This window comes from Rhea pennata, chromosome 2 (genome assembly GCF_028389875.1).
Source record: "Rhea pennata isolate bPtePen1 chromosome 2, bPtePen1.pri, whole genome shotgun sequence".
NCBI lineage: Eukaryota > Metazoa > Chordata > Aves > Rheiformes > Rheidae > Rhea > Rhea pennata.
Window position 1 is genome coordinate 19,571,661 of NC_084664.1, and position 15,650 is coordinate 19,587,310.

Consider the following 15,650-nt stretch of genomic DNA (forward strand, 5'->3'; position numbering starts at 1 on the left):
TCTAGTAACTACTTCTGGAACAAACAAATGAAGCAAAAATTCTCCGAAGTGGCACTTAAGACTGAGAAGAATCACTATTTCGCCTCATGGAGAGGACAAGGCTGTAGGAGAGATGCTACCCCATTCTTCCATTGCCATAATAGCACCAAGAGGATCATTTGAGAGGTGAGAGCATCTCTGAGAAGGAAACTGATGGATCCTTCTATAACTTTGTTTTCACATAACATTAAAATTCTGTACAATCCTTGTATAAGTATTACAGATGATTAGACACATCATGTACACTGATATAACACTCCATCTGTGCATTTCTGACCCGTACTAGGATAAAAGAAAGAAAATGACTGGGCAGCAGTGGAGGGGGGAGGATAGAGAGAACAGGACAGGAGATTCAAGATTAGTTTTGAAACAAGGAAAGAAGGTTATGCCAGACCGGGTGGCATGTTTGCAAGCACCACTTGTTACCTTCTTTTCTTTGTGCTGCATTAAAGTCCCAGGCCTTATGTCTTTAACATGTGTATCGTTTCTGGACTGTTCAGCATGACTGTTTGAGTTTACATCCATAAAAGAGCACTTCTGGAAAGCCTAGGAAATAAATACTGCAAGTTATCAGGAGGCCAGGTAGCTTTTACACAGAAACCTCTGGAGATGATCAACTGCAAATACAGCATTTGTTTTTAACATTTACAGCTCAACCATATTAATTACAACCTCACAAAACTATCAACTAAGAGAAATAGGGAGTACTTCCAATTTGCTACAACTGCACTCCAGCTCACAACTCTGATCTCAGCGCCCCCTTCAAAGAGACAAGTTTGATGTTCATTTTTACGTATGAGGAAACTGAGGCACGCAGAGGTGCTGCAAATTATCCAAACTTAACCAGGGAGCCCAGGGCAGCTCCAGCAAACGTTGGGCTCACGACAGAACCAGTAGCCAAATGATTCCCTCAAAATCCTCATTAAACATAATCTGGCCTGATCATATATCAGTTAATGACTAAGCTTAAGATTTCGTATTTTAAAATAAACAAATCTCAAAGCTCTTTAGTCCATTTGCTGCCTCCCAGTGTTTTTACTGTGTTTCCTTTATGCTTTCTCAGCTCCACTCCTTGTGATTATTAGCAGTGGTTTGCTGTTCCCCCGGATGGGGCTGAAATATATTTTTCTTTCCTAACTGTTCTTGTCTGCAAAATGGTCTATACATTGCCTGTAGGAAAGTGAGGAGGAGGTACGAGCAACAGGTTTTAAGCATTCAATAAATGAGAGAAGAGGGCATATAAATACTTCCCACCATCGCTGTCCAGTCAGCTCCCAGTTCATTCCGTCTGATGGCATATCATTCAAGAACTACATAACTCCACTTCTCCCCATAAAAATTCTGTTATTAAAGCTTTTGACTTGGAGACACGTCTTTACTGCAGCCCTCACTCATGCTCCAGATGATGACAGTCTCCTCTAGGTTCCTCCTGCTCCAGAAACAGTCCAGCACATGGGCTAGGAACCACTCAACCTCAGGGCAGGGACTTTGTAGCTTTTTCTCATGATTTGTTTTGTTTTGTTGGGTTTCTCTCTCTCGGGTTCTCAGGTCCAGGGAAGCACAGCCAGCATTGCCATGACGTGCACTGCTCCAAGTGTGCGTCACTGGGATTTCTGCTGGCCAATACTGGCGCACTGTCACCAGTGAGATAAACAGGCATTGAGTTCTGCTGCCCAAGGGGTGAGGGAGCCATGCACAAGAAAATGATATTGGTATACAAAGTATTAGGAAAATTATTTAATTGCTGGCAACTCTCATGAAATTAATAGCCCTATAAACAGATTAAAAGTCAGGCCCTTCTTTAAATATTGCACTCCCCATATCTGTTGCATGTTTATTAAAAATTAGAGCAGTAATAATAATAAAAAAAAATATTCAGTGCAAAAATCAGGGTGTAGATTTTCTGCTAGTTTTTCACTACATCCTATTCATACGTATGTTTATGAGCCAGAACGTATGAGACCACAGGGGACTGTAAGAACAAGCAGTCCCAGTCCTCCAACAATAGAGGGTACAGACTTTCTCCAGACTTTTACCCCTTTGAGAGGCTAGCAGCGTGTTTCTGGGATAAGCATATCATGCACAAAGAGGTCCTCAAAGTCCTTCAGATTTTAAGTGATGAAGAATCCATTATTTCCCTTGGTATTTTGTTTGTTTATCATCAGCTTTGCTCTGAAATACCTGCACCAGTCTCTAAATACGGTTTGCCTTGCTTGAGCTTCAGCAGCTGATTTTCATTATGCATTTGTCTGCTAGATTAAAAAGTCATTTAGCCCTTCCCATGAAGTTATGGTCAGCTGCACAGTGCAATGCCATGATTACCATTGCAGTGCATTCAAAGTCACTTCTGGACCTTCATTCTATTAACAACTTTGTAAACAGAGCATGCATGGACACCCACACAGGCGTGCAGCAGACGCGGGCTGATCACACCGATCTTGTACACAGAAATAAGTTCTCTCACATCTACACCCAAAGGCCCCTGCTCTGCCCTTGGAGCACTGGTTAACTTGCTACTGTGACTCCTACTCTTCCCGCGGACCTGCTGTTGCGGTCTGGTCTGTATTTGTTGCCCTTCACAGGGACTTTACATTTCAGTTAATTCAAATGTATTATGACTATTGCTATCATCCCTCTGCTCTCATAATTCACTAGCTTTAAGATTTAAACTGATTTAAGCAGTAAGGATTTTAAATTTACGGCTAGTCCATTGATAAAAACACAGAGCAGCACAGACACGTGGCTGATCCCTCTGGGACCTGACTGCAAACATCTGCATCAGTGACAACACTTTCAGAGCCAGACATCCTTCAGTGCTCTTGTGGGTATTTTTGTATACTCTGTGGTGGTTGATTTTAACCAGAATGTGGTATGGTATTTGATTGAATGCCTTACAGAAATGCTTATGGTTATACAACTTCCTTTAAGTAGCCTAACCTGTTACCTGACCAGTGCTGTTCCCCTTGATAGATCTATTTTCCATCATGTTGTGTTGACTAGCACAAGTGTATTTGTCCACCTTTAGTTCTTCACCAATTGCCGTATTTGGCTTTCACTGCAGTGTCGCTGCCTGTGCTGCTGAGAGAAGGCCAAGCGCGAGAGCACGACTTCTGTGCCACAGACAGAGCAATCTATGTTACACAATGGGAAACATTTCAGTACTCAAGCACTCTGGGAAACATGACAACTGGGCCGTGTGCGGTGCAGGGCAGGGCTGTGCAGCCCGGTGGGAACGGCCTCCCTGCTCTCTGCTCCCACCATTAACAGCGGTGACATGCTCCCAGCACTGCATGGCCTGGCACCAAGTGAGAAACACACGGCCAATAGTGACCACACTGAATACATATTTCAGTGCAGTGCCATCTGTGTGTGTGCCTGCAAGGATTCCCCCTTGGCAACCCCAGCATCCCTGAGCACTCTCTTAGCTCCAGGCGTCCTGAAAAAACTGGATGATTTTTACATAATCTGGCACCATCCAATGTGATGAAGGAGGAGCAGGCGAGACTGGCAGACCTACTTTCCTTCATGTTCAGAGTCGGAAGTGATACTGGGCTCAGGTACCTCCACGCACAACCCGAAGGGCATTACCTGTAGTTCTGCCATTATTTTATCTCCTTCTTCTTCTTCTTCGTCTTTTGCAGCTGGTGCTGCAGCAAGCCCTGTGCTCCAAGACAAAGCCTGATCCTCCTTAGCGGCTTTGGATTGCACTATTTGCCCAGTGTCTTCACTGCATTCCTAAAAGTGGATGAGAAAGGCCAGACAGCCAATATAACTGAGCCTTCCTAAGGCAAAGCAAACACAGTAAATTCAACACCATCGCAATACCCCTGTTGCAAGGTCCCTCTCCTTGTAATGCTCTGATCTAAAAAGACTGCTATTTCATCAGTTCAAAAGAAACTAATATGGCCGATGTGGTGGCATATGCATAATATAAAGATCTTCCTACCCTAGACTTCCCTCCTCCCCTTGCAGAGAACAGAACAAATAGGAAAAGGAAGCCCAAAAAACTCATTTACATTATTTCTGTGAAAACTCTCTCCACTCTGAGCTGATCTTTCCATCTGTGTGAGGTGTGCTCTTTTTTTTTTTTTTTTTTTTTTATTTTTATTTTTAATCTTCTTACCGCACTGGATGAAAACAGCTTGTGACTTGCCTTCTGCATTGTTTGGAGATCAGTGAGGCAAGGCAAGACTCCTGTAAACACAACTGATCAAACCTGACTGGCTCTTTTGCTCAAAGGGCAGCATTTCTTGGTAAGTGGTTTCAGTAGTTCTCCAGGACATAGCTCTGTCTCAGCTTATTTTGTGGTTTATAGACAAGCCCAAGTCTGGGAATTCACCAGCAGTCTGATTGCTTAGAGTCTGAATCATCAAACCTTGACAGCGGCTGCCTCTTTCCTGACTGCATGGATGACATCTCCCGCTCTCGCTGTGGTTAGTCCGGACCCTGGCAGGTAACTGCGCCGTGGAGGTGGAGGTGGTGGGGACTTGGTCAGCTTGTCGTTCTCCTGTTCTGCATCATTAATGTCTTCTGCAAGTGAACAGGGCAACACAAAGTGAGCACTGGTAAAGGCAAAGGAGGGAAAGAAGTGTTTGCACCCCTGCCTCAAGTTGGAAAGAAAAAGAATATTGTTTTAAAATGTCCTGCTGCTCAGTATGCAATCATCAGAAACATATTTGGCTCAAGTGGAACTGCCTTGAACAAAATCAAGCAGCTCTGCGTTTGCACAGTGAGTCAGGTCATTTCACCTAGAAATTTGCCATGAAACTCCTGCTTCCCACGTCACTGTGCCTGGGATTTCAGCCTTGCATGTAGATGCATGAGAGCTCAGCACACTTCTGGAAATCACCACTTGAAAGTAAAGGACAGGTTCAGCTGGATGCCTGGTTACAGACAGTGGCCTTGTACCCTCCTTTGAAAACATGGCCACAGACGTGAATACTAGTGAAAGCCAAATCCGGAGGCTTCTCATTGTGCTCAGCATCTCTGAAGCAAGCGACACACACTTCTGGCCTGCCTGGAAGGTGCTGCCAGCAAGGGGCTAACAGAAGATCTGAAGAGCAACCTTGTAGTTCAGCAAAACCACCTATGTCCAGACAAGGGCTGAAAGAGAAAATAGAAACACTGGTAGCACTGGTGGTGCTACCTCCCCAGTTCACTAAGTCCCACCACCACTGGGCAGGGCAGGGAGCATCTGGGGTAACTGCACTTGCTCCTCTTCAAAGCCAGCATTTACTCTTGCTTTACTTACTACCAACTGCTCCAGCAATTCCAGTTTTGCCTTTGAATTATAACATAATGGCTCTTACAGTTTTCTAACCCATGATGATTCAAATACCAAATCCAGTAGCAGAGCAGAGTCAACCTTTGCTTTCTGAAGGGCGTTTTCCACAAGAAGACCAGTTGCTCAGACTGGTATTCCCCTCTGCCCACAACTGCTTGCCCATATGGTTGCCATCTGCTCTTCCCCATCATCACTGGCCTGTATTTTTTCCAGAAGCAGCATTTTCCTGCTCAGGGCTGAAACACTGACTTCTCCCTATGTGTTTCTGGTCACAGACTAAGCAACATACATGGCAACAACCATTATTTTCACACTTCCCTTTACACTGTTTGTTTTCAAGAGTGATTGAACAATCCTCCCGCAGCTATGCAGTGTGTTACATAAACAGCTGGAATAAATATAACCCAAAATTAAAAAACCTCCTACTTTTGAGATTACGCAGCTGTTTAGGGTTAAGAGGGAGTATTCCCTCTGGGCAAGCTATTACATAACTGTGCACATCTGGAGCTGTGACAGTGTGCACTGTACAGCCACTGTCAGAAACAGCACCAGGGCTGGACACAGCCCTTGCCTGACCCAGCCTCATCTTTACTCCCTTGTTAGCTCAAATGTTCTTCAAAGCTGCTTAAGCTTAAAGAAATGCTCTGTTGTATTACATTCCACCCTGGTTATCTGGCACTTGCAGGATTGCAACAAGAATGAATTTCCAGACACACTTTACATTAGACCACGTCTTTTGTCAATACACACCACTAAGTACTTTGTGACACCAGATGTACTTCTACCAGGGCAAGGTAAGATTTGCTCTAATCTGCTGCCAGAAAATCAAACTCATTCTCTAAGACAGTGTTCAGCAGGCTGTGATGCATGGCTTCTGCAAATCCCCACTCCTTTAAAGGTCTGTTCAACCTATTACCATCAAACTGGTGGCAGGTCTGACCGCAAGAACAGCAAAGTTTTCCTTGCTCTCATGAAGAACAAGACTAGACAGGTGACACAGACAGCAGAAAGAGAGGATGATTTCTACCATATCTTTCATATTTGTGAGAGATCCATCCATCTCCATCTTCAAAATGGAAAATAAAAAAGGAGAAATAAAGGCAATAGAAATTGTCAGGGAGTGTGGCAGGTGCACAGGCAATAGAAGGTAAATCCGACTCTCATTCACCAGCTGGGGTCCTCAAGGAGAAGCTGTAATGGGCTTTGCTCAGAGTAAGTGCCACAAGACTTGGCAAGACATAACACTTGAGAGCTGGGTTTATATTTTCTCTATTAAACAATTTTATTTCCCCAGTCCAAAAGGATTGCTGAGAAAAACCTCAGAGGAAAAGACTTTACTCTAATATTTTCTTCCTTGGCTGAGTTCTTCTAGCATGTTTAAAGAGTGAGGACCAAACAGACAAGTACAATTCACTGGGTCTGAGTGTGGTCATGATTAAACATGCTACCTTACAAAACCTTCTCTGGTGCCAGACCAGCAGTTGTGTAAATAAGATGGAAGGAAGTCTTCCATACAGGATGCTAAAATCTCCAGCCCTTCCACTGAGCTGAAGCATTCTCCATTAGGTACAGCCAGATTGGAATCTATTCCAATCATAGCTTTAGACTTGCACAAAAAGATACGACATGTCTTTAAAAAAATCTGTAAATAATAATGGCTGCTTTGAGGCAGTCTTTGTACTCAAATAAGCAAATTGTCTTTAATGGAAGCCACTGTTAACTCAGCACTTGGAAAAATCAGGGCATTATCACAAGGAAAAGCACAGAGAGAGATGAAGGAGCCCAATTTCTAGTACATGTTTTATGGAAATTCCTCATATTTTTCTCTGAACAATCTTGAAAACAAAGATTAGTTAGAGTCCAGAGATGAAAGAAGTATTTATAGAATCATCTGCAAAATTGTATAAAGTGTGTAATTTAATTCTACTTAATGTTTCTCAGAAAGAAAAGAAAAAGAAAAAAAGATTCTTAATCCGGTTCTGTGTGGAGACCAGCTAAGACAACATATTCTGGCAATGTAATGTATCTGGGTTCTGTAGCAAAGCCAGCAAAGGACTCCACAAACTTATGGCCAGTATGTCTTACATTGCTAGGGTAGGTGGTCTCTCTTTCCACATGTTGCTCAGTTTTCTAGTCTACAACAAAGACTGTAGTGTGTTGAAATTTTCTTCTTGAGCTGCAGAAGATTTGGGTGATGCAAGATATTTAATCAGGTATTAAGGAAAAGCTCTGCTGTTCCCTCAACTTATTTATGTGACTATTACGGGATTCATTATGCAGAACAGAAGGCAAATGTTTCAATCTCATCAAATTTCTCTCTAAATCTGCTGGCTGCACACTGTATAAAATTGTATTCTGGAAATGGATTAGTTAACTATGTGAGTTTCAGAAATTCTTCTCTATTACTGTGTTCAGCACTAAGATGTTGTCAGAGCTCACTGCACCCATATGGTATTTATTTTCACTGACATTTTCTATTCATGCCATGCATTATCCAAGTTAATTCTGTTAATAGCCAGTAACCTCACTGAACAGTGCCAGAATTCTAAAATTATTTTGCAAGATTCAACAAATTTATATCAAACCTGCATGTCAATGAACATCCAAGCAGCAATAACTTGTCAGTGCTAAAGACGTGCCCCGAACAAAATGCTAGATATAAAAATACCCTTCCCAGATGCTATACAAGCCTGTGTAAACAAGTCATAGGGCATCGTTTTGCAGTTAAATAAAATGCTGGTGTCCCACACCTTGAGTGGGGTGTTTAGCTGCAGTCTCCACAGCTCTGTCCAAGGATGTGTTGGAGCTACAGAGGGTAACTGAAGTGACCCAGGGGATACAGCAGGTATCCTGAAGGGGAAACTAGAAAGGCTGCAACTCCACAATTTGGAGAGGGTTAGGCTGAAGACCCCAGGATACGATCAAGGTTTATCCACTGCCTTCATGATTTTATAAAGGGAATGCAGAGCAGCAAATCACAAATAGTAGAACTAGAGAGCACTCACTGGGACTGACAGGAGATCAGAACAAATGAAGGGAAGTGCTACTTCATGCAGTAGGGAGCGAACTTCTGGAGCTGGCTGCCGTAGGAGGCTGGGCAAGCAAATGGTATTAGCAGGTTCAGAGTTGGACTAGAGAAATTCACAAACAATAGGGTCATAATGGATATGAAAAGTAGTAAGCTGGGATAGTCCCTCTAACATCGCTTATCCAACAGTTAGGGGTGCTGGGAGAGTACTAACAGACTGCAGAAAGTGCCCAAGTTTCTGTGTTCCCTGAAACAGTATCTCCCATTGCCTCTGTTAGAGACATGCCACTAAGCTGAGTGGACCATTACTCTGACCAAACAGGGCATTTCTTATATTTTTATATTCTTAAATACCTGGGTAAGAATTTTGCAAGTGTCTCACGTCTAGCTAATGAGGTAAATTGAAGGTTTGGATGATACAGCTTCCTTCACCCTTTAATTTTGAAGAAGTTCAAGCATTTATTTGAATGTTAAATTGTGAAAAAATAGGGCTAGAGAGAAACATCATCATCTTGCTGCCACGAAGCATGCTCACCTCTACCTGTATTGTTCTTGATCAGTGTTGGTGTAACCCATTTTCTCCAATGATGGGGATCTTACCTCCTCCTCAGTCAGCCTTCTTCAATGTTTCACTTTCCTTAATAGTAAGAAGTTTCCCCTAATATCTAACCTAAATCCTCCTAGTTGCAATTTAAAACTTCTTCTTGTCTTTATCCATCAGGCACATAAAGTGAGTTGGTCTTCCCTTTCTAAGCAGATATTTATGTACAAGCCCAGAATGTGTATCTGAGCAGCCTTTTGGAAAGCAACATAACATTGCATAAAGGTTTGAAATGGCAGAGAATCTATTATGTTCATAATTAAAGCTGTTTCAGTGCTTAGTTATCCTGAATGTTAAAATTTGGCATCTAATTATTAATCTGTCTTTTCTAGCTTCAGCTTCCAACTGCTAGAACTCACTGGGACTTGTTTTGCAAAGCTGAAAGGCTTCCTGTCCTCAGAAACCTCAGGCATGTCTTTATCTTCCTTTGATAATACATATATCTAGAAAATGAGATTTTAAGATTCTCATTCCTATATTATTCATCTCATGCTCAAACTCTTCGTGGCTCCTTTCAGAGCCCTCTGTAATGCTAAACCTTTAAGTGCAAAACTGGACATAGTACCCTAGATATACTGTAGTATATAGATACTCCCATTTCTGCCAAAAGCAAGGTGTATTCTAGCTCTCCTCCTCTCAAGGTGTGTTTATCTCCAGAGAACAAACACCTGGGATTTGTGTTCAGTTGGTTACACACAGTGCTGCCTGCAAAATCAGTGCTTTTGAGATACAGTCCTGTGCCCTGTAAGCAGGACCTACGTTCTTTCTCAGAGACATTCTCACAGGTAGGATCAAGAACAGAGAATCCTGTAAACTGAAAAAAATTCATTAAGTAAAAAAAAAAAAAAAAAAAAAAACTCTCTTTTGCAGATAGACAACTACTTACTTATCACCATTTACTACAGCAGACCTCACCTGAGACTTCTAACTTTTCCACTGCATCTCCTTTTGTCAGGGTAACTGGCTGGGGAGGCATCTCCAGGTTAGGAATTGACTTCATTATATTAGCCTGAGCCTCTTCCAAGAGCTTCTCAAATTCCTTTCCATTATAGTGATCAAGGTTCTGTCTTTTCTCTTCCCATTTCTTTTCTGCTTTCTAGGCAAAAACAGTAAAGCATTTGTTTATCTTTCTAATTTCTGTTGTGATCACTTTTAAAAATCCACATATAAACATTACGGGTCAACGTGGTGAGAATCTTTCAGTTGTAGTCAGCAATTAAAGAAAATATAGTAACACTGTAATTGTGTACTTACTCTGGCCTCCATACAGCACAATCATAAAACAACAGCAGTGCCTGCTGCTCACTAAAGGCACAAAGGCAAAATTTAAATCAGGGTCACTGACTTACTATATTGCACTGATGATTAATGTGCATGTCTGTAACAGGACATGAGAGTTCAGCTGTGGGTTTGCTGGATATCTCTGTGTGAATTCACTGAAATTTTTTATTTTCTCATTTTTACCTCTACAAAATGAGGGGCATGGGGAATTAATGAATGACTGAAATCCACTTATGCAAGGCCTACCAAAGAATAATATGTTATTGTTTAAAAACAGGCTATTAAAAATTATTTCTTTTATACAGGTTATTAAAAAACACATAGTGACTCATTTTGGTTACATGTTCTTACATTGTCACATCTAAAACCTGAGGATACTTTCAGAAGCATTTTATGACATCAGAGGTTAAGCCTATAAACAATGCTTCTGAAAATCCCACTTTGATTCTCAAGAGTGAGACTGGGAGCCTGGACCCAAAGAGAAGACAACTGGTTGAGGAGAACACACCATACCTCAATCGATACAGCTCGATTTTTGGTACTCGCACTGTGAATTTCCTCGATGAAAAGGCTTTGCATGGTGGCACCATTGACGGAGACGTGCGGTGCCGGAGTGGCTTGCGTAGTTGGAGTTCCTGCTGCTGGCTCCAGGGAGGTGGCTGTGGGGTGGCTGCTCACTGGCAGGCCTTCATCGTGGCTGGCTGTGGAAGGAGAACTCTGACTGTGGTTAACCAGGGCTGATGAGTGCTGGGACTGATGGATGACAACAGGAGAGCTCTGCACATGATGGACTGTCATGTTTGAGAAGGGGACAACTTCCGACTTGACTGATGACACTTGGGACTCTGCTGCAATTGCTGTGAGATTTTGCTGTGTGTGTCCCTGGGCGTGCTTGAGCTCCTCCTGGTTTTTCAGAGCTTCGGCTGTGGTGGTCTTTTCCATAGTGGAGTATTGCACAGCTTGGGAGGGATCCACACCCCTCAGCAGCCCATCCGTAACGTGTCTGCCCAGCCAAATTGAACACAACAGCAAGGCACATCGTTAGCACACAGGTCTGTCACAAGCAATACTTAACAAAAAGGAGTGCTCCTTAGGCTTTTGCAAAGGAAAAACAACCACAACAGAAATGTCACAATGGTGTTTTTCTTCCTGATGCACTCTGTGGTGTGATTTTATAGCTTCCTCTCAGACTCACTGATTCAGATTTTTAAAGAGGACACTCTAATTTGGATATTTTTGCCTTTTAAAATGTTTACAAAGCTTCAGAGATGAACTGGCACTTTTAGACCAACTGGTAAGTCAGGTTGGATTGATTTTAGAGGCAGAATGGAAATTAATTATTTTTTTTTAAACAAAACCTAGATAAACAAGAGATTCCTGGCTTATAAGCATGGAAATTGATAGTCATACAGAATTTGAGGTAGCAGTTTAGAAAGTTGCTGAAACAAAGCGTTCAAATGATGCTTCATGCAGGTCTTGTCTGTCAAGAGCTCAGGGTGGAATAAGCTTAGGATGAAAAGCAATTCAACCATTTCTGGCAAATAGTTATGAAATGGCTGAGCTTCCCCATCTATCAAATGTCATATCTATCCATCAAATGTCATCAGTTTCTCTGTTACTCAAACATGCTTTATGAGTTTTAATACGTAATGTGGCTTCAAAAAATCCTTTTGGTAAAACTTCGACATGCATAGCTCATTGTTAATTCCCAAATGGGATGAGGCAAGAAATAACTGTAGTCATTTTTAAGCAAAGAAAGCTAATATGAAACTATGTAGATGGGCAGCTCTCAGAAGATCTGCTATATAAAGCATTTTAACCCTTTGCTAATACTGATAAAATCATTTACATTGCTCCAGGAGACAGGGGAAGAATGAAAACCCTAGATTCCTTAAAATATTGGCAGTAACAGTATACTTCTGACTTTAATTTTTTTGTAATTTAAGTAAAATTGATAACAAACACCACCCTTGACAGCTTCGCCTTATTCAGTCAGAATTTTCAGGAGGAATTAAACCCAATGCCTATTGCCTCATACAAATCAGATTTTGTTTGCTCCTTATATATTCTGACAAACATAACTAAACAGTGGTACTTAAGGTACACAAATTTTATCTAATACTTCAGATTTAGAGAAAGTATCTTACCTGCAAAGAACGGAATAAAGAATTCATGTGAATTCACAAGCATTTTGAAAAATATTTGTTACTTTTTTCAAAACATCCTGGTATATCTGTATCCACTCAAAATCCTTTCCTATGTTATTTCTTATATTTTGGGAGATGCATGTTTCAGTGTCAGATATCATCTCTATTAACTTGGATTGTTGTAAATGTCTGCAGTTATTTGGCTCAGATATGGGACTGATGCCACTCTGTGAGCTTTTGTGTCCAGGTATCTCCCAAATTCAGAAGTTTTCAGAGGGAGCTAGATTCAGTCATAGCATCTAGACAACCAAGGCTGTTGGTCATAGAAGAATCACGGCACAGAGCACAGGAAAGGTTAATCTGATTTCCCTTCAGCAGGCTCTGGGAAGAATTTACATAATACTGCAAATAAGTTTGCATTTCTCAGAACCACTTGACTCTGGGGAGACCAAGAAAACCCAAAGCCAGGCCTGCTTGAGGAAACTCCTTAGCTTTGAAGAAACAAATTCACCTCCTGAGCATGGTAAGGATGTCTGTCATGCTGCGCACACGCTTCAGCAAGCTGTCTAGCTTGTGTGGTTCTTCCTTGAGGAACCTCACGGCTTCAACCTCAATGCGAAGGATTGCACGCATTTTATTCTGCAACGTCGGGAACTCTCCTGCAAAGACAACAACTGTGAAGCTCTAGAGGAAATGATAAAAGCCTCAGGAAGAAACAAACTGACAATGTGGCGAATGTTACATACTTGAGTGTCTGCCTCTCTCCAGGGGCCAAGCAACAAGCCCCATAATCCTAATTTTAAATATTTTTAGAAGTGAAAATTAATGTCCTCAGGTCAAAAGCAAAATTGTTCTCAGCCACAGTGGTTAAAATTGCAAGGACAAAGGAAAAGTGCCTACCTTTGAGAGTGGCAACAGCTTCTCCCACTTGACGCAAAAGAAAGGCTCCATCTTCAACATCTTTCAGCGTAACTGTCTTGTTGGTGGCTGTGGAATCCTTCTTCAGGTCTTCGACAAATCCCTCCAGCTCACTGATAAAATAGAAAGGTGGAAATGAAACTTAAGCAGGACTTCCACGTTATAATCAAATATGTGGAAACAAATGGACTAAACAAAAGCAGAAATCTCACTTGTGACATCTTTAAAACTGATACCATAGGGTAAAAAGAATGGGCAGGGTAAGCCAAGGGGATAAAAGGATGCCAGATGCTTATGTGCGCAGTAGAGGATCTATGCAGCTGCCCCAAGGTGTTGATTTCTTGAACATGCTGCAGATGTGTGGAGCATATTGGCCTTGGGGCAGCTGTGCTGCAAGAGGCAAGTGGGGCAGTGAAGCACATCCAATAGCCAGCCTGTTGGGGATGCAAAGCTGAGAAGAAGGGGATATCCATTTGCACTGCCATGTTTAGCACTGCTTTGCACTTACATTTTATCACTGTTGGTGACATATGAAGGAATGCACAACAGTGGAGTGACAGACCAAAAGCTGGTACTAATGGCCCCTTGATGCCACCCTGTTTATATGGCTGATTCTGCAAGGCAGAATCCATGAGCAGTCCCAACAAAACAGTATGTGACAGCACTGTGTGCAGCTCTTGGACAGCTTTTGGACTCAAGAACGAATCACCCCAGGTGTTTTTCCCAATCTGTGCTGCTCCATTCTTCCTCAGGCCCCACCTAGTACTCTCTCATCACCTTTTGTAGTACCTTTTCTAGTATTTTCCCTTGCTTCACATAAATTTTCAGACTGCTCCAGTCATATTTACCTGATCTTTGGTGGGGGGCAGGGTCCACATACTTCCATTTAGGGAGGAGATCACATTGCTTTAACTAAAGCTTCCACAAAGAAGCTTACAAAGCACCTGAAGTGCATTATGCTCAACTAGAGAAAACCAGAACAAATAAAACTATAAATACCTCAAAATAACTGTCTCTTGAATATTTGTTCCACAAGAAATCTGTCTCTGTTAAGGTATTTACTTTACAATTTACTAAAAGAAGGAATATTCTGAGAAACAGCTTATTTACACATTAGAAAACAATGCAGAACAGTTACTGAACTGACAAATCAACTGCTTATTTAACCTAATTTTGAGCCTTGTTTCTCATGTCCACTCAGGTAGCTGTTTTGCAATTGCTGTAAGAGAACTGAGGTATGGCCTGATTGCAGAAAAGGGGTAGGGGAGGATTGCCTTCCACACCAGCCATAGGTCTTGCATTTGCATATGTTTCTCTTGTGCCAGCATTGCCACAAGGCACAAGGGAAAAAAATCCAGCAAAAAAATATTTATTTTCAACCAGGTGATTATCTAGATCCATCTCAGTGGACAAGCAGCATGACGAAAAGAAAGGAACAGGTAGCCAGCAACAGGGGATAAACATGAAAAAAATTCATTGCAGCACTAGTCTGCATTTAGGTCAATTTAAGGTGAAAACATAGTTGCACAGAACAAAAATATCAATACAGAAGTATTTCTGGTACGCACACAAACAGAAATCATATCAGAACTTGAACATCAAACACATGCAGACATCAAACACATGCAGTAAAGAGTTACTTCAATCCAAAGACTAAGAACTTAGAATTATAAAATAATTTTGAATCGAGAATCACAAGTTGCTTCTGAACTGACCACAAACAGAAGCAAAGGTAAATGATTATGCTCCTATTTTAGGACCTCCCCCCCAAGACACTGCCTTGAGGATGTCTCAGAGAATCACAGTTCCCACTAGCACAAGAGTACTTGCAAGAAACTATTCAAAGGACCACATGATGGCAGCAAAAGAACGTTACTCGGGATATTTTTCCAGTCAAGGAGGCTGCTGTCCCTGTGTCTCCCTTTGCAATATAGGAGGACACAGACAGATATAACCTAGGAAGGAGCTGGGAAAGGAACTCAGTTTTCCCTCACCTCACTGCAAAATGCAAAGGCTCCTGCTGTCAGGAGTGATGCATCCTTTCCACCCAATGTCTGGACATCAGTGCTGAGGACCAGGCAGTCCCAGTTTGGGGATTGTAGGGTGCACCCTTCCCTTTGTTGTTCACCACTGGAAAAGCAGTTTCTCAGATATCCTAATTCCCTGGAGAACACAAAGGTTAAGGGAGAACCTTGAATGGGCTCAAGAGTGGAAAGAAGAGCTGGGAACAAACATGAAGAATGGGCAAATGTTTTGGTAGGTTTACGACATCATCACAAACACAGGGATAAAGTAAAGACTTCCAGCTAGCAGACAATGTTGTCTTTCCTTTCCTTTTGTTCTTTCGGCAGA

The 15,650-nt window shown here is 41.9% G+C and overlaps 1 protein-coding gene across 13 annotated transcripts in view; it reads right to left on the bottom strand.

Moving 5' to 3' along the window:
• KIAA1217 (KIAA1217 ortholog) overlaps window positions 1-15,650 on the bottom strand; it is a 359,020-nt gene that overhangs the window by 19,939 nt on the left and 323,431 nt on the right. For 12 of the 13 annotated variants that reach the window (XM_062569021.1, XM_062569017.1, XM_062569025.1 and 9 more), the window contains 7 exons: window positions 13,281-13,411; window positions 12,892-13,039; window positions 10,747-11,236; window positions 9,868-10,048; window positions 4,415-4,569; window positions 3,628-3,774; window positions 466-585 (listed from right to left, as the gene is read on the bottom strand). In XM_062569021.1, coding sequence (XP_062425005.1) covers window positions 466-585; window positions 3,628-3,774; window positions 4,415-4,569; window positions 9,868-10,048; window positions 10,747-11,236; window positions 12,892-13,039; window positions 13,281-13,411 — 1,372 coding nt within the window. The remainder of the gene's footprint in view (window positions 1-465; window positions 586-3,627; window positions 3,775-4,414; window positions 4,570-9,867; window positions 10,049-10,746; window positions 11,237-12,891; window positions 13,040-13,280; window positions 13,412-15,650) is intronic. The other variant, XM_062569019.1, reaches the window with a different exon arrangement.